Source organism: Oncorhynchus mykiss, chromosome 32 (genome assembly GCF_013265735.2).
Source record: "Oncorhynchus mykiss isolate Arlee chromosome 32, USDA_OmykA_1.1, whole genome shotgun sequence".
Classification (NCBI taxonomy): domain Eukaryota; kingdom Metazoa; phylum Chordata; class Actinopteri; order Salmoniformes; family Salmonidae; genus Oncorhynchus; species Oncorhynchus mykiss.
In genome coordinates this window covers 31,808,733-31,828,157 of record NC_050572.1, presented here as the reverse complement: position 1 = coordinate 31,828,157, position 19,425 = coordinate 31,808,733, and the positions used below count along the sequence as shown (strand labels likewise).

At 42.0% G+C, this 19,425-nt stretch overlaps 2 protein-coding genes across 5 annotated transcripts; one reads left to right on the top strand and one right to left on the bottom strand.

Moving 5' to 3' along the window:
- Positions 1-1,211: 1,211 nt before the first annotated feature.
- On the bottom strand, positions 1,212-13,331 carry LOC110488296 (DNA-binding protein RFX5). 4 transcript variants are annotated; one of them, XM_036971225.1, is made up of 12 exons: positions 13,247-13,331; positions 11,461-11,552; positions 10,084-10,233; positions 9,862-9,895; positions 9,681-9,763; positions 9,071-9,154; positions 7,430-7,567; positions 7,130-7,246; positions 6,719-6,797; positions 6,402-6,600; positions 6,188-6,282; positions 1,212-6,059 (listed from the first exon to the last, which is right to left on the bottom strand). In XM_036971225.1, exons 3-12 carry the CDS (start codon positions 10,191-10,193, stop codon positions 5,145-5,147), a joined length of 1,854 nt encoding a protein of 617 aa, XP_036827120.1. In that variant the 5' UTR covers positions 10,194-10,233; positions 11,461-11,552; positions 13,247-13,331; the 3' UTR covers positions 1,212-5,144. The 4 variants fall into 4 exon arrangements, with proteins under 4 accessions (XP_036827120.1, XP_021416142.1, XP_021416145.1 ...); XM_021560467.2 differs by lacking the exon at positions 9,071-9,154 and having other exon boundaries at positions 7,430-7,570; XM_021560470.2 differs by lacking the exon at positions 9,071-9,154.
- Positions 13,332-14,365: 1,034 nt separating this feature from the next.
- Positions 14,366-19,031, top strand: LOC100135967 (proteasome subunit N3). Its single transcript, NM_001124307.1, is given in 7 exon segments — positions 14,366-14,486; positions 15,032-15,238; positions 17,419-17,565; positions 17,844-17,925; positions 18,329-18,445; positions 18,578-18,666; positions 18,880-19,031. Coding segments are annotated over 7 exon segments (771 nt in total). The 5' UTR covers positions 14,366-14,370; the 3' UTR covers positions 18,893-19,031.
- Positions 19,032-19,425: the final 394 nt, after the last annotated feature.

The following is a 19,425-nucleotide window of genomic DNA, read 5'->3' as shown; positions in this document are numbered from 1 at the left end:
TATTTGTCTTGTGCACTCACTGCGTTAATTTGCATATGTCCGTGGCAGTGGAGTCTGGTGGGAGGAGCTATAGGAGGATGTGCTCATATTTGCGTTAACTAATTGTATGTATGTGGCAGTGGAGGCTGGTAGGGGGAGCTATAGGAGGATGTGCTCATTGTAATGGCTGGATTGGAATGGAACAGTATCAAACACATCAAAGATATGGAAACCACATTTTTGATTCAGTTCCACTAATTCAATTCCAGCCATTACAAAAAGCCTGTCCTCCTATACCTCTTCCCACCAGCCTCCACGGGTCTGTGCATAGTATGCCACCCGGTGGTCAATGTGGGAAGAGACACCAGTCCTTGGCCTGAACCCTCATTTCCCTTTTACTCCACTGTGGTACAGTAAAATCACTGGTACCAGTAAAACGGGTGAATTTCTGTAAATTGGTTGATCATTGGGACCAGAAAGGGCATTGTGGTACACTACCCAAACTACAAGGAAATTAATAGACAATACATAACATACCTTTCATAATTCAGGGCTGCAATTCTGAAAATACTTTGGCAGGAAAAAAAAACATTTTGGGACCCCTAGCCACTGTGGCCAGGCAGAGCAAACTTCAATTCAATCATTGATTTACCTCTTGTCAATCATTGACTGAATTTGATTCATATGACTGTAGAATCTCCTTACTCTCCAGTGATAGCATCTGGTCTGGAAGAGCTTAATATGGGTTCCGAGATTAGGAAGAGCTCAAAGTAAAGGCCTCTTGAACATGAATTATACGTACCCATTAATTATTGGAAGAATATAGCTTCCCACTGGGCACAGACGTCAAATCAACATCTATTCCACGTTGGTTCAACGTAATTTAAATGAAGTGGAAACAGCATTGATTCAACCAATTTGTGCCCATTGGGTTATAAATGCCTCATGAGCTTAGTTCAACTCGCATACCCTCCCAGAACCCAAAATATAAGCTTGTTTTACTCCCAAAGTAAATATACACTGTATAGCCTCAAAACATGACTAAAACTATAATTGTGATATCATGGATTGCCAGTCCTTGCATCCATAGCTCTGTCTATGAAGTGGTTACATTTCTCTAGCCCCATCCCTCAGCTTTTTAGCAAAACAGAGGACACTTTCTTATTGTTTCAACTGCTTATTGCCACTTCAAGAGAAGAGTTAAAAAAAATGACACAGAAACGATCAACACCTACTGTAACATCTCTCCAGTTACCTTTAACAACATTTATTACAGTCAGCATAGGAAAATATATTCACATTAGTCGTTGGCATCATTTTGTTTAGTTGTGTTTTTTTAAAGGAAGCATAGATGTAAATGTCACAAAATCTCTGAGACGATGATTTACAAAAAAAACAAATTGGAAACAATTTCAAACAAGGGCATTCAGAGTCGCATGTATAAAATTACTAACATGTAAGGTGTGACACTTATTTATCAAATCAGGATTCTGTTTTTTATGTGTACACCAATTATAAATGACTTAGTCTTCCGGTATGAATAAAGTGCAAAACACAACCTGGGGGATTATACATGTAAACTAAAACAGATAATACATCCCATTTTTAATAAACCCCCTAGTCAATACATTTTATGTTTTGACATGTTTCTAAGCTAGGAGTAACAGTGTTTTTATTTTTTATTTTAGAGTAATAGAATCTCTGTCACATAAAACCATGCATGGATAGGTTTCTTTGAACTCTAAGTGTCTTTGAAATTCAAAGACATTCATGTTAAAACAGCACATCAAGTGACCTGTACAATACATGAAACTTCACAGACGTATATCAACAAAAGCACATATGATAAAATGTTTTCGTAGATTTGATAAAACAACAATATTAACAAAATTACTCATTTGCAATCTTTTTATTTGCATGAACTCAAACAAACTGCAAAGCAAAGCTATGAAGCTACTTAACCCCTACATAGCTAGCCGGGCTAGTTTAGAGTGTTACCACCATCAACAGAGCATCTGCAAAGCTTGACCGTGGTCGGTCATGATGTGGTTTAACCGGCAGTTAAGGTCAAGGCACTGCTACCCGTATCAAGATCCTTATCTTTGAATCTCTGACCCGTTTCTTTTGAGCACCGTGGCTCCACAGTGAAAGTTCTCCCACTCACTCATTCACTTACTGCAATACTCATTTAAATGCACACTAAAGGACATGTACTTATTTATGGAAGAGGTTCCCCATGTAAGTCCCCTGGGCCTGCAGTTAATCTGTAGTCGTCCTTCAAACCTACCTCTTTTACTGATATTAACTTGATCTGTCGATTGACTAATACAACTCAGGAGATCATTGCTAGCTCATAGTCCAATGTCATGAATGAGGATAAGGTGAGTTACTATAACCATGTACATGTAATTACACAATTAACAGACCAATAGAATATACTAGATCAGGGGCGGCACACCGTCCTCACCGGGGAGCTACAAAGTGTGCAGGATTTCGTTCTAGCTCTGCTTTAACACAACTGATTTAGCTAATAATGAGCAGTTGATTAGTAGAATAGAATCAGGTGTGTAAGAACAGTGCAGGGACAAAAGCCTGCCTACAAGAAGGTTGGCCACATGTATGTCTATGGTTGGTCACCCCTGTACTACATACAGGCAGGGAAGAAAATCGTCAGGGTTTGAAGACAGACATAGGGAATCCCTGTTTTCCCGGGAAAATAGCGTAGTGTGTAGACAATCTTGAGTCATCACCATTACAGCACCAAATGCATGCACCATGAATTTACATCCAGTTTGTCTCTTCATAAGCCCATAGTTTACAGAAGGACAATAATGTGGCATAAACTAATAATAAAGTATAATTCTGTTGTGCTTATTCTCAATTCAGTCAAACCATCAACTCCATTGAAAAATAAAGCTAACATTGCTTGTTCCAAAACTACCTCAAGCATAACAATCATGTTTTTAATCGTAGTTTAATTAAGAAATAAGGCCCGAGGGGATGTGGTGTATGGCCAAAATATCACGGGCTAAGGGCCGTTCTTAGTCACGACGCAACGGGGAGTGCCTAAACACAGCCTTTAAACATAAACCCCCGATGTGCCTTATTGAATTTATAAACTGGTTACCAACGTAATGTTTTGTCATTCCTATGGTATACAGTCTGATATACCACAGCTTTCAGCCAATCAGCATTCAGTGCACGAACCACCCAGTTTATAATTTCTAGTAATCATTACTATTATTAACTAACAGGCTCTTCCCTTTTTGCTTTCTTCATATCAGTGCAAATATTCTTGACATCTGTTTCAATTTAATTCCAAAAGGGCTAAGGCTGGAGATTACAAATTTAAATCTACCCTTGTCAAAGGATGGAAGGTATAAAAAAAAAAAAACACATAACCAGCCTATTTAAGGTTGATCATACTTTGGATGATATGCTGGATTTGGAGAGAAGGGTATCAGTATCTTACATTATCATGTACTGCTACGTAATGCATATAAGATGTATGCACCCCTAGGCAAAGCCAGAGTTTAAACGTTTGGCAATGGTGGCTAAAAAACAGTTGTCTCTGCCAGACAGTTTGAATTTGTGAAAATTATATTATAGTACTAGAGTGTATACAGGTACTTATAAAAAAGGGTTTGGCAACCTACATTAGCATTAGCATCAGGCTAAATTATTTACTAAATCAGCTCTAATATTCCATTAAGTCTCTTTGCCACGCTCAAGGTTTTACACTAGGCTCGCAGGTTTGTGCTTTAATGCTTTCGTCTGAGGTGCTGTAAATTCAAAATGCAAAGGCAAACCTAAACGACTGTTTGTCATAGTCTTGCCTATATGGTGTCTATAATCTTTTGTCATTTACACTAAGTCGCTAACAGGAAGTGCTGTAATATTGGAATTACGCCCAGGTAAGTGCTCGCTTTTCCGTCATACTCTAGTTTAGGGGTTTTGGGGAAGGGGGGCAAACTCACAATCTTGTCACACAATGTTTTAGAATACAGTCGCAGATCCAGTTCCGATGCCTGACAGGGGCATCATTTAAATGTAGTTCCACCAGCAGTGTCATGCCTTCTCCTTTCTTAAGGCGTCAGCATGCTTCAGTCTGGTTGGCGACTAGCCACACTTGGCTTGGCAAACCCAACGAGTGTGCAGCAATAGTACTTTAGTACTAGTAGTTTGTCCATTTTGAGATGCCGTAGCCAGTATACACTTCCTCTAAATAGACAGAATTAATCTAAGATAACTCAAGAAATCTGTCATTAATTTGGACGTTTTTACAAAGATCTTAGTCGCGCAATTTTACATCTAACTAAGATGTTTGTTGCAGTATTTCTCAATGAAATAATGTGCATGAAAATTAGTCGTCTCTCGTTAAATGACAACAAAGACTTTATTGAAGAATCCCGACTGTTGACCAATTACTGACGAATGGGCGTAGACTTCGGCTACCGACTTTGGCTTGCCTCTAGAATTTTTTGGGGTGTTCCCGAACAGCCGAAAAATCCTTACCGAAGTCCAAAATGAACAGAAACGTCACAAAATGTCATCATAATATATGCACAAACTCTTCCTAACTGTTTAGTCTGGGAAGCATGCGGACGCCTTTACTCTGGAAGTCTATTTGAAAGCACAACTACAAACATCAACATAACACAACCAAAGATATAAAAAAAATAACGCTTTGAGGGAAGTTCCTCTCGGGGAGAGTAGCACTTAGAACCTTGAATGGTCTGAACCCGTAAATAGCCCCTCCTCGTCATCAGAACTACAAGAAATCCAATCTCAGGAGTATGGAGCCGCCTTTGTCTATATCTTCGCTCACAATTACAAAGAAAAACATGCAGTTAGAGTCACAGCAAAGAGTTATAAACGGCCCTTTTTACATTGTCAAATGCAAGGGCTAATGGAAGGTCAACAGGGGTATGTAGCGGTTTGGCTTCATCAATCCTTCTTGGCTCTCTGTGCCGCCAATCTTTGATTTCCACCAATCGGTAAGATGGGAGAGGGACTGTGTGGAGCCAGATGAAGCTTGCTACCTGGGAGAAGATGATTGGGGGATTGGGGGTGGTTATCTTCATGCTGAGGGTAGTATAAAGTCCAATAGTGCTCCCTAGTCTCTGGGACAAGGAGGGTGAGGTTCGGGACTGGGAGGGCCAGTGCTAGGGTCTTTCAACCTTAGTGCTGTCATCAGGCGCAGGGCGGCCCTCCGAGCTAGCCTGGGTGGTGGGGGTCGGCAGATCTTCCGAAGGCTCCATGGGGGTGAGGGTGATCTCCACCTCACCTCGATCCTCCAGCAAAGTGGGCAGGGGCAGGCGGTGCTGGGGGATAGACTGGGAGTTGTTGTTGTTCTTGGTGGTGGGGGGTCTCGGTGCCCTCTGGATGACCTCTACCATGGCCCTGCCCATGTCCCAGTTTGCGTGGCTGGTCCCTGGCAGCAGCAGCAAGGGCCGTGGGTCAGTCTCGAGCACCACATCCCGCTGCTCTGGGTTGCCAGAGTCCGCTACCGAATGTAGCTGGCCGAGCACCACGGCATGCTGGTCCTGGAACACGACCTCCACCACCTGGGAAGAGGAGGAGGACGAGCAGGCTTTCTGGATCACCCCTCCAGTGAGGGACTTCATGATGTGGGCTTGGTTGACCAAAGGTAGGGACGGAGGGGGCGGTTGTGGAGAGGTGGTGTCCTCTGGCCGTGGCTTCCTGGGTCGTCCTCGTTTCCGTTTGGCCGGCGTGCCTCCCGGCTCGGGGCCCCCGCAGGTTGCAGTCGGAGCCTCGAGGGCCCGTTTGGTCACGGCACGGGCCCTCTGCACCACCGACGTTGGTGCCACGGGCACCATGGTAACCGGCGGGGCTTTTTCGGGGTAGGATAGGCTGACGGTGTGGGGGAGGATCATGACGGTCCCGCCTTGGGACTTATCCGGGACGGAGCTGCGAGGCAGGATTCGGGGCAGGTGCTTCATCAGAGCCTCCACCTGCAGGTCACGATCCCCCGGGCGTACTGACTCCGCCCCTTTGGTTGGCTTGTCACTGGACTGCAGTGTCCCCGGCGACGACTGATCCCCAACTTCTTTATCTCTCTGAGAGAAACAACATCATTGTGTTACATAAAGTCGATATGAGTAGATATGGCTCATTATTACAACTTCGAGAAGTATGTTTCTGTACTTTGCATTTAGTCTTTGAAAGGGTATTGTTGATGCTCTACCTTAGCATCAGAGCTGCTCCCTTCTGTCTCCGGCCCACCTCCTTTTGACGGTACTGGGTTCTTCTTGATCACCTTGTGGGGCTTTGCAGGTCCTCCTGTGAGACACAAAGAAAAATGACTGATGGTTACAAGAAATTCCAATCATGAGACGGTTGCGGATGGTATTGGAGATGACTGAACACAGTGTAATGGAGATGAGGAAACTGAGACTCACCTGCCATCGCGGCAGAAGTGACGAGTTCAGCCTGGCTGCAGCGTGGGTTGACGATGTGCTCCTGCACAAGAAAACGGGCAATCTCGACCACTGTGTCAAAGGAACGTTTGAGGATCTTCTGGGCCCAATCACAGATGAGCTCACAAGCCGCCTCCGTCACCTCTTGCTTGTAGGTCTGCACCAGCTCCGTCAGCTCCGACTATATGGAAGAATAGTTTTAATCACCATTGACTGTCATTTTTGCACACAACTATAGCAAAAGCAATGGTTGTGTCCTATCATATAAACAGGATGTGCAGTTGACTAGTCATACGTACTGGGTCATTTTTCAGGTCCAGGTTTGGCAACAGTGGCATGTTTAGCACTGTCTTCCTACGAATTCCACTATAACAATATGTGTCAGCGGAGGAGTTAAGGATGAACTGTAAACAGAAAGGGGAACCGCAACCTATTGATAAGTGGAGAGGGTATGGTAATACTTGTTTGATCCTTCGTACTCGGTGGCATCATTCTATCCACATTTCCCACATTGTGCAACAATATAAAAATAGGATGCAAATAGGATGAATTGAAGTATAGGTGAATCCCTGAATTCCATCTAGCATTCAGGGAGACGCTTGAATACTTAATTTGCAGGTGTCAATGCAGTTGTGGCAAGCAAAAGTAAAATTGTGTTAAAATACTTAAAGGGCCTCCCAAAACAACCTCCTGACAGACTAAAAGGATATTTGGACTGTCCCCTGCCACCGAGCCTCCGGGCTTTGATGTTGGGGAAGATGTCACGGATGATCTTCCCAAAGTTGGCAGCACTCAGAGGCCGGTGCTGCAGGTTTTCACAGTATCTCCTGGGTTATTACGGGGCAATAGATCATAACATTAGCTGTGTCGATTTCATTACGGCACACCGTGGCAAAGCATTTGCAATGGAAAACAAAAAACTAGTATTTCTTATTGATGTCCAGGTAGTCCGGGTTCACAAGTACATTTCTAATTCACAGTCACAGCTGTGCCTCATTACAATAACTTACTTGTATGTCTCGTAGACGTCTTGCTTGGGCAGGCAGGTGTCTACGTGCTCCTCCAGGTGGCTGCGGATCCAGTTGCAGGTGTGCAGCTGGTCAGCTGTGTTGAAGGAACTGGGGTCACTGCTGCTGCTGCTGCTGCTGCTGCTCAGGACAAACATAACCAAGCTATCAGTATATCTCAGCAGCCATCTTTTGCTGATAAAACAATATATTTTTATTGTGGAGGAAAAAAGTGACAGTTCAATGTCGACATTTTGAAACTACACTGAACAAAAATATAAAACGCAACATGCAACAATTTCAGAGATTTTACTGAGTTACAGTTCATATAAGGAAATCAGTCAATTTAAATAAATTCATTAGGCCCTAATTTATGAATTTCACATGACTGGGAATACATACGTGCATCTGTTGGTCACAGATACCTTTTTAAAAAAGGTAGGGGCATGGATTAGAAAACCAGTCAGTATCTGGTGTGACCACCATTTGTCTGATGCTGCGTGACACATCTCCTTCACATAGAGTTAATCAGGCTGTTGATTGTGGCTTGTGGAATATTGTTGAAACCGGGATTCATCCGTGAAGAGCACACTTCTCCAGCGTGCCAATGACCATTGAAAGTGAGCATTTGTCCACTGAAGTCGGATACGACACCAAACTTCTGTCAGGTCAAGAACCTGGTGAGGACGACGAGCACGCAGATGAGCTTCCCTGAGATGGTTTCTGACAGTTTGTTCAGATATTCTTCGGTTGTGCAAACCCTACAGTTTCATCAGCCGTCAGGGTTGCTGGTCTCAGACGAGGTCCTGGGCTGGCGTAGTTACACCTGGTCTGCGGTTGTGCAAACCCTACAGTTTTATCAGCCGTCAGGGTTGCTGGTCTCAGACGAGGTCCTGGGCTGGCGTGGTTACACCTGGTCTGCGGTTGTGAGGCCGGTTGGACGTACTTCCAAATTTTCTAAAACGACGTTGGAGGCAGCTTATAAAATGAACATTCAATTATCTGGCAACAGCTCTGGCGGACATTCCTGCAGTCAGCATGCCCATTGGACTCTCCGCCTAAAACTTGGTGGCATTTGCACGTGGAACATTTCTTGGATCTTTTATTTCAGCTCATGAAGCATGGGACCAAGACTTTACACGTTGCCTTTATATTTTTGTTTAGTATAGTTAAGGTGGTGATTTTTTTTTTTTAAATGTAAGAAGATATGCACATCCCAAACTTTTCAGAGCCCCAGAACATGTTAACAAATAATAAGATGAAAAGCCAGCACACGGTTCATGTTGCTGCTGTTTTATTCCAGATCAAACATGCACTGTGGAACTGGCAATAATAATAGTCAATGTGCACTCACATTTTGACATGCACCAAAATAACAATCACACAATTTCAATCATTGTGTCATAACTGTTTTTAACCGATTGATAAACTATTAACTAAATAATTAAGAGTTTATAAACTACTTATAACAGCATTTATAAATATTTTTAAGTGTTACTGGGGAAAAAGTCTATGTGACTGGGTCACTGGTTATCAAACAGATGTAGTACATCTCTGACCTTTATTGAGCTTTGTATGCTCCTTGAGTTTCTGTGTGTACATGTTGACAATAACACCCTTGAAAATGTGGATCTCTTCCCTTACCTTGGCAGTGTTCTGTCCTCCAAAGCTGACATCGATGCAGAAATACACCACCGCCTAAGTTGTGCCAGCGGGGCCATTGCCAGACTGAGAAAAAGAGTTTGTGGAATTTGGAGATGTGTGCATGTTCGAGATACATAGATCTGCATGGTCTGTTGAAATCTGTTGATCTGTGCAGAATCTTTGCATCTCAAAAGCACACAATAACATCCAGATCAAAACTCCTTCTCTACAAACCTTAAACCACCAGTAGGTAGGTACAGTACACCCCCTCTGGATGGAGCACTGCTTCAATGCTTGATTGCATGACACCTATTGCATCTCTAACAGACTGAACGGAAATAAAACAAATGGGGAAGGCCATCCACAGTGGGGCTGCACAACATGAAAAAGACCTCAACCATGCCACTGGGGACAAGCGGCAACAACAATAGGAGAGGCTAAACATCAACCACTATCAACCACTACCGCCACATACACTGGCCTCTTTAGTGGGATTTGTGGGTCATACATCAGCCTCTTCAGTCATCTGAAGAGACACAAATATGTCCCACCAGGAGGACAATCATAGAGTGCTAGACCCAGAGTGATTGCTGATGATAATGATGCTCACCTTTTCTCCCCTGAACTGGGGCCAGAAGGCAGCTGGAGGTAAAGGTAGAGTTTGTCGTTGTCAGAGAAGCGCTGCACATCTTGCTGTGGGTAGGAGAGACATAGGAAAATCTGGGTCTTAAACCATTCATAGACAAGGCCATTCATACACAATACAATACCAAAGATGTTTCGGCACTCACCAGGATAACATCCACTTTCCCCTGTATATTCTTACTACGAAAAGAAACAACAATTACTGTTATACACAAACACATTTCTGAAGACTTTCTAATGACACTGATGGATTAGCTGTATGAGATAAATAGCAGGTAATGTTGGAGAGGGTGCTGATACGACACATACTTTATTGTCCATTTTGATCATTTAAGCAGTGGCTGTGTGGACAGAGGGGTGGGACTTACGAGATGTTGCTCTTTAGTTTCTGCAGCAGCAGGCTAGGCTCTGTGTCTCCCTCTCCTGAGTCCAGACCCTCCCGCTTGGAGGGGTCTGCCTTCAACCTGTCCTCCGTCATTGTTTGCTCACACAGCGGTGGCAAACGCACCCTGAGGCCTCTGAAATTAGGAGAGGAGGGAAAATGTGATAAAACTGTTCCAATGCACAATGTTAGTGATTTTTCATCTGATAAGCTGCCCAAGAACAGCAATGCTGCCCAGGGCATTGGACTAGTAACCGAAAGGTTGCAAGATCAAATCCCCGAGCTGACAATGTAAAAATCTGTTGTTCTGCCCCTGAACAAGGCAGTTAACCCAGGCTGTCATTGAAAATAAGAATTTGTTCTTAACTGACTTGCCTAGTTAAATAAAGGTTTAAAAGAAGAAGCCTTCAATTGAAATCTAAATGCAAACTGACAATAGCAGCTGTTTAGGAAGGTAAAACTTGAGGATCATACCTGACTATGATGGTAGTACTGATATGAGTTGGCAGGGTTCAATGTAGCTGACTAAACTAAACTCCATGGTGAAGGAAGTTTCTGATAAATTCCACCAACAGAGTGGAGCAAAGACAATGCTTTGTGGAATTCAGCTCAGACAACATGCCCACAGTCAATAAAAAAAGTAAAAATATTATGCAACGCTTCCATTTACCTATGTTTATCCTCTAGAGTTGCGTGCCTTTGTTAGGTTCTGACAAACACAGTGAAAAACTAACAGACAACCAGTCAAAGCTCAAACCAAGTTTATTCACCCATTGGGTCAAACAGCTGAAAAGACATGTTTACACAGGCCCATATATTTATACCCTCCTTCTAGGTGGAGGCTCCTCCTTGCACATCTGGATAGCCAATACATCTCGGCCCACATTCTTCACTCCTCCCTAACTCATGGCTGTCCTGCCTTACCAGTGACTGAAACCAGGCTGTTGCCCTTCTCCTCTCCAAAGGATACATGAGATTTAACAATAACATGTTCTGATAGAATGTAAACTTTTTGCACTCCCATTTCTCACTCAGTAGATTTCCATACACCCAGTTCTAATATGGTAACATGAATAAGGGTATTTCAAGTTAGAGCCCAACAACTTAAATCCATACTTTTTCAATAAATGTTAGTCAAATACAACCACAGACTGTTTGCTCATCGCTGTTGCACTAAGATGGCAAATCAGAAACAAGTGTGCATGTGCCAAATGAATCTCAACAAGGAACAAGTCGGCGGTTTTTGATTAAAGTATATTAAAAAAGTATGGATTTCAGCAAACAAAGAAAGACACACAATTACAGAGGACAAACATATGTACAAGGTAAGCATTTCATAATTGAAATGTTTTGAAGTATTGACCTTGAGCGAATCGATGTAGTCGGAGCTGAATTCCACAAAGCCTGTTCTCTGCTCCGCTCCGTTGGTGGAGTTCATCAGAAACTTTCTTCACCCTGGAGTTGTCAGCCAGGTTCAATTATAAGATTTAATGGAATGCAATGAAGTAGGGTGTTCAATCAAAACCGCATATTCTGACCAATGGATCAAATAATCTGTTCCAAAGTATTCCCAAGCATAATAGAGAGAGAGATATGTGACTAATAAAATTGGATTTGGTATGATTTTGTTTAACAAGTAATACTTTTTTTCTCAAAAAGATAGGGGTCAAAATTACTGACACGTCTAAAGATTCTTATAAATAAAGTAGTCAAAAGATTAGAATTTTGTCCCATATTCATAGCACGCAATGACTACATCAAGTTTGTGACTACAAACTTGTTGGATGCATTTCTACTTCGTTTTGGTTGTGTTTCAGATACTTTTGTGCCCAGTATAAATTAATGGTAAATAATGTAGTGTCATTTTTGAGTCACTTTATTGTAAATTGGAATATAATATGTTTCTAAACACTTCTATAATAACCTAATGTGGATTCTACCATGATTACGGATAATCTCGAATTAATAGTGAATAACGATGAGTGAGAAAGTTACAAAGGGCCAAAGATCGTACTCCTCTCCTGTTATTGGTAATGGGGAAAGGTTAGCATGTCTTGGCTGGGGGTATGATATTTGACCCTCTGTAACTTTCACTCTCATCGTTATTCACGATTAATTCAGGATTATTCATAATGGATTGTACTGCAAAAGTGAAATTGAATATATTAACAGGAAAAAAATATTCTATGTACTATCAATATTTGCATTTTATTATTTTTAAAAAATGATAAAAGTCTGGTGTGTACTGTATAGCCAAGATCTAGTACAATGAAGCGTGCAACTGCTACAAGGCTTTCACCAAAATAGAAAACACATCAGTCAATTGAACAGCCAGGGACACTCCCACTACGGCACTATCAGTGTCTGGAATAATAATAACAAATGGGAGTAAAACATGCACGATGCTGTCTGCGTTTCCAAAACATGACAATAGGGCGATTAAGTAGGAGAATTAAAACAGAAGTGTTCATTATTATAAAGCTTGATAGGCATAATGCAATGGCGCATTGAGCAATGACAGAGTGCAGCCGCTGTGAAGCTGGCTCACCAGGCTGTCACTACAGTAGCACGGTGCCGAAATACTATAAGAGGCATGGTTTTGGAGTAACACTACCAGCCATGACGGGTCTTTATCTCACTAGCGTTGCAAGCTATTCGCTTCGCCTTCTTAGCTAGCTACCAACTTTCATTATTTGAGACCGTTAACAATGTATGTTTCATGTCTCGGAATATGCAATTCCACAATTTGCATACTTCCCGCTTTTTGGGTTTATCGACACAACATGTTTCAATTCACTGTGGCTAGCTAGCCACACACTGGTTGTCAGTTTTCGGGGGATTTAAATGCACATATAACAAAGATAACAAAACAAATTCGACAGGCATTTAACACTTGTAGATTCACGGAATGCTGTTATTTAATCTTAGCAAGTGACTGACGTTAGCTAAGCTTAATAGCTAGCTAGCTGGGCTAGCTTTAAATGCTAACATTAGCAAGCATTGAAACATCTTTTGAAACATGAATTGTAACAGAATTCAAACTTTTTCAACAATATATCAAAGTAATGTTTAAATTGCACATACTATTCTGTGATATATATGATAAAAACCTATTTAAGTATTTATTTTATAAAAGAAAAAGAAAGTACCTGAGCCAAAGCTACAGCAAAAATCCCCTTTCAGAATTTTTTGTGATTGGACAACTATGTTATGTCTGCCTGACTACAAAGCAAACGTCAATTCCAATTGGTGGATTGTTCTAATTCTACTCAGATACCAAGTGCAACTTAAATTCTATTGGTTCAATTGCTTTATTTTCTTGCTAAAGATTATTCTGATAGGAGGCGTTATGACTGGTCTGCCCAGTAACTGAGCTGATGGCTCGTCTGGCAATATTCTGCCTAGTGACAGAAACTTGATTGGTTTACACGTATGGGAATATGTTATTTCCTATTGGGCCGGATTTTCAGAATCAGTTTACTACGGGTGCGTTCGTAAATTCGCTCTGGCTATCCGTTTTAAAAGCACTCTCGACTGAGGGTTTATTTATTTTATTTAACCTTTATTTAACTAGGCAAGTCAGTTAAGAACAAATTCTTATTTTTGCCAGAGCGCACTGCTGAATTTACGAACACCCAACACCCGTCAGTAAACGTCGGCAAAAAAAAGCGTAATGAAATTGTTGCACAGTTACAGTCACCAACGCTCAGGATAACATGAACACTGCCTAACCAGCTCTGCTAGGTCGAGGAAAATGGTCAGAGTGAGGTGTTCTCTCATTTATGTCTGGAAGTAGATAGCAAGCTAGCTAACTTTAGCTTGGGTGCTTGACAGCTGTTGTGAGGTCAAAACACTCGGATCAACTATACTCCCCGTCCAATGTGCGCTCTGAATGCTCCGAGAGCTGAACGCTCAGAACTTACAAACGCCCAGACCACACTTTCAGTGCAATCTGGCACCCCTGAGTGAATTTACGAACGCACCATATGTAAACTTGACCTTCTACAAGCATTCAGCACAATTTAACTCCACTCTGTTTCTACTCCTTTCATTTGGACTAAATCATCGAACATTTATAATAAAACTAATACAGATATTGTTGAGTTTCTTGTTGTATTGATTATGCTACTGGTAAACGTTTACATGTGGTTAGAAATAAGATATGTAATTTTGTGCTTCAGTTAAAATTATCTGCCTCCTGTTTCCCACAATTCCATATTCTTTGCAGCAGAACACGAAACAAGGTTTGTCGTCACATCCGCAAATTTGCAACATGGATTCAAGCGGGTTGAAACTCAATTTCTGGGAAAATGGACCAAAACCCGGACAATTTTATTCATTTCCAGGCAGTAGTCTAACCCCAGGATGCGGACCTATCAAACACACGCTGTAAGCGAATCATTTTGAGTAATTTGAGTAGAGATCCCTAATAATGTCCTCACGCTTTCAATTTTCTCGGTAAGCTGCATCATCATGGCGGAGCAAGCCGATGGAGCTACTCTAGCTAGTTATGTTGAGCTACTAACGCTAGCTAGGTAACGTTATCTAACTAAACCTGATATGCTCTCGGGATTTCTTATTCTATTTCCAACAAATTGGCTGATGATAAATTGCCCATCTATGCCTCGCTAGCTGGCTACCTAATCATAGTCACCAGATTGTCTGTAGTGCTGCCTCAAGCACTCAGATGTAGTGCCTTAGACCGCTGTGCCACTCGGGAGCCCAATACGTGGTTAATGCTAGCTAACAAAACTCACCACAATAAAGGATACTATTGAAGCATATTATTTAACTAGTCCTACTCCCGGCATGGTTTCATTATATATGCATGAGTCTAAATAAACGTCCAGCATGCATCGCTCTGTATTGCATTGTAGTGTAACGTTAGACTTACTCATGACAAACTTTCACATTTTTCCCACCCTGAACTCAAGAAACCCCATGGTGACGGGAACATCAGTACTGGGAGTGAAGTTTACAGGTGGCGTCATAATCGCAGCTGATATGCTAGGCTCCTATGGTTCCCTAGCACGGTTCCGTAACATCTCTCGACTCATGAAAGTGAACGACAGCACCATTCTGGGTGCCTCCGGCGACTACGCAGACTACCAGTACATGAAGCAGATCATCGAACAGATGGTGTAAGTTTAAGGTTTCTTTCAGAAACCTAAATCTTTTTTTTATTCCTTTATTTAACTAGGCAAGTCAGTTAAGAACAAATTCGTATTTACAATTACAGCCATCACTGGACAAACCCAGACGACACTGGGGCCAGTTGTGCACCACCCTATGGGACTCCCAATCACGGCCAGTTGTGACTGGATTCGAACCAGATTGTCTGTAGTGCTGCCTCAAGCACTCAGATGTAGTGCCTTAGACCGCTGTGCCACTCGGGAGCCCAATACGTGGTGAATATCTCCATTCACAATCATGGACCAAGGCACATGTATAGCAAATACACAAGCAGGCACATACACAACAAATAGAGTAGTTCATAGTATATGTAGTGGCGATTCCCTATGAAAAGTTACTGGCACAGGAGAGAGCCGTCCATAACACGTCCACAAGAATCAGCTTTACAAACGTTAACCTTTTCGGGTGAAGTTCCCATTTTATTGCACATATGAAATATAAATAGCTCCAATACACATTCCTATACAGAAGGTGCAGAGAGATGCATTCTATAAGCTGTATCTGTGATACCGTAAGAACTGTATGTCCTGTTCTCTCACCTGTGCTAATCCTTCCTAGTCACCTGTGCTAATCCTTCCTGGTCACCTGTGCTAATCCTTCCTGGTCACCTGTGCTACCTACAGTGCATTCGGAAACTATTCAGACCCCTTGACTTTCCACTTTTTTTTACATTACAGCCTTGTCATAAATAAAAATGTAACTAGGCAAAAACAGGTTTTTAGACTGGGAAAAAAAACTGAAATATCTCATCTACATAAGTATTCAGACCCTTTACTCAATACTATGTTGAAGCACCTTTGGCAGTGATTACAGCCTCGGGTCTTCTTGGGTATGACGCTACAAACTTGGCACATTGTATTTGGGGAGTTTTTCCCTTCTCTGCAGATCTCTCCAGAGATGTTCGAACGGGTTTCATTTTTATATTTTTATTTTATTTAACTAGGCAAGTCAGTTAAGAACAAATTCTTATTTTCAATGCCAGCCTAGGAACAGTGGGTTAACTGCCTTGTTCAATGGCTGAACTATTTGTACCTTGTCAGCTCAGGGATTTGAACTTGCAACCTTTCGGTTACTAGTCCAACGCTCTAACCACTAGGCTACGCTGCCGCCCCGGGTTCAAGTCCGGGCTCTGGCTGGGCCACTCAAGGATATTCAGAGACATGTCCCGAAGCCACTCCTGCATTGTCTTGGCTGTGTGCGTAGGGTCTTTGTCCTGTTGGAAGGTGAAACTTTGCCCCAGTCGGAGGTCCTGAGTGCTCTGGAGCAGGTATTTTTATCAAGGATCTCTCTGTACTTTGCTCCGTTCATCTTTCCCTTGATCCTGACTAGTCTCCCAGTCCCTGCCACCGAAAAACATCCCCACAGCATGATGTTGCCACCACACTTCACCGTAGGGATGGTGCAATTGGAGGTACCGGTTGGAGTTGGGTGTGATTCTGCAAATGGAGAGAAATAATAGGGCCAAATCCTAATTTATTTAGATTGTTTCAGAGGAACATTTGTAATCTGTGCAGGTCAACTTGACAGTTGCATGCCATGACAAGGAAGCTTCTGTATTTAGCCAAGTAGCAAGTGAATGCAGAGCAAATTGAAGTTTGGGAGGCTTATTCCACCTGAGGTCTTTTGTCTCTGTAATATGGATTTTTTTTGTTTTGTTCCTCCAGATACATGGGAGTTTAAGGAGTACATTTTATTTCAATCTCCATCAAGTGGTGTTGAAACTGGGGGGAAAAATATATATTAATGGATGTTCAACCACTGAAATGTGAAATTGTAAGATGTAGTCCATCTGTTTCTACATCTTCTAAATACTTTTTATTAAAATGTCAGTACAATATTTAGCAAGGAAGGATACATTCAGACAATGTATAAAACATTGGACTACTGGGGGATGTATAGGAAGAGACGACTCTGGGTTATTGTTCAGTGGTAGTAATGCAGACTTCCACCAATTGATCTTGTGTCCTGCAATTTTTCTAGAAGCATTAAAGATATCTTAAAGGTGGGGAAGAGACTGAGAAACATTCTGGAGGGGCTGCTTTGTTTGAATGGTTTCTGGCATCGTTTCCTTTGCTTGGTTATCTCCCTGAGGACCACCAGTGATCAGATCTCTCTGGTTGTGTCCCAGGATCGATGAGGAGCTCCTAGGTGACGGCCACAGCTACAGCCCAAAAGCCATCCACTCCTGGTTGACGCGGGTAATGTACAACCGCCGCAGCAAGATGAACCCACTGTGGAACACTGTGGTCATCGGTGGATTCTACAATGACGAGAGGTGGCTTGAGTTTCCAGCATCTTTAACTAGTCATTTTTTGTTGTTGTCCTTATCAGAGTTCATGCCAAGAGGTGGAGCTCTTAAAATTGCTTAGAAATGTGGGAGTGCCCGTTGTCATGTTAGACTATTTTAACCATGATCCTGGTTAGTTTTTGCTTTTAACAAACCTCCTACCCTGGTTTCGAAGTTAACATCAAACTGACTGGGGATCTGCAGCTATAAATAATTATAGTAGCTAGCTACAATAAAATAGATTAATAACTTGTATTTTTCTCTAGCTTCCTGGGCTACGTGGACAAGCTGGGTGTGGCCTATGAGGCACCTACAGTGGCTACAGGGTTTGGCGCTTACCTGGCACAGGTGAGAGGACAAATGAGCTAATAAACACGAGGGGACTACTACTGTGTGGCAGTATTAACTTCTATACATTTCATAGTTTTATAACTTATCTTTAGCAATTGAAAGATAAGATGCCATAGTTTATATTTGAAAGATTGGCTAAAGTTGTAATTCCTTTTCCAAGTTGTAGAGCTGAGCTACACTAGTTCATATTGAAATAGTGGCAACCCCTTCTGGGACAAGAAATTGTATGAATATAATTGGAAGTAATCTGTACTGCATGATGCTTCTGCATAAAATTAAGATGTTACCTCATGTTGATACTGTATGTAAAAATGGATGTTCCACAGTTGGAAGTACTACACAGAACCTTGCAGTATGTCTGGGTTTGTTTAGTGTACGGTTATTCTTTGTGTCCATGCAGCCCCTGATGAGGGAGGTGGTAGAGAACAAGGTAGAGATCACGAAGGATGAGGCCCGGGCTCTGATTGAGCGCTGCCTCAAGGTGCTATACTATCGCGACGCTCGCTCCTACAACAGGGTGAGTCGTTAGTCTCGGGAACTGTCCAGAATTTAATGTTATTTTCAACAGCACATTGACATTCCCAATGTTTCTATTTTGAAGCTACCAGTCTCGTAGCTATTTGTGACGTTACTGTTTGTCTATTTCTAGCATGAAATTGCCATTGTGACAAAAGAAGGCGTGGAGATTGTTGGCCCCATGTCCTGTGAGACCAACTGGGAAATTGCCCACATGGTCAGGTAAGTTATAGCCACATAACTTGTTTCGACTGTCCAGTCAGAAGTGTCAAAGGCCCATAGAGTTGGCATTGTAGTATCACTTCAGGAAAATTGTTTAGTTGTCATTTCTTTGTCCTAAATTGAACAACTATGTAGAGCTTGTGGAATATTTCACACAGCATGTGCCTGTTATATATAATATGACAATGTAATAATGTACATTTTCTTTTGCAGTGGGTTTGAATGATGACGATAAGGACTGTACGTTAAGCCACACTATTGGTCTGTCCATTCTACAATGTTACCGCTTTGATAGAACTGCTATGTAACAAATTTACACCCCCCCCCCCCCTTTTGTAATATGAAAAATAAATGTTGTAAACTTCTGAATGGGTGAGTTATTTAAACTTGAATGACAGTCAGGCTTAAATTAAATCTGGTGAAATTGAGATTATATTCATATACTGTAATTGGAAAGGTCCACACAAGCAGAGCTGCAGGCAAACATTCATGAGAAGAAATGACATCTTTGGACTTCTGTAATACCCAGATTTATCCACATCAGGGGTAAGAAGACCCTGTGTCAAGAACAAATCTAGTCTGTTTCCATGTTAAACACATTTTTGGTTCAACCATACAGAACTGCACCAGACTATATGCTGTTAATACCACAAAGAGAAACCCACCATTAAAGCAGACCCAACACTTTATTTCATATTTTAAAAAATAGTTAATCGTTCAGGTGGAGAAAATAAAAGACAAACCTGAGAGGTAGACTGC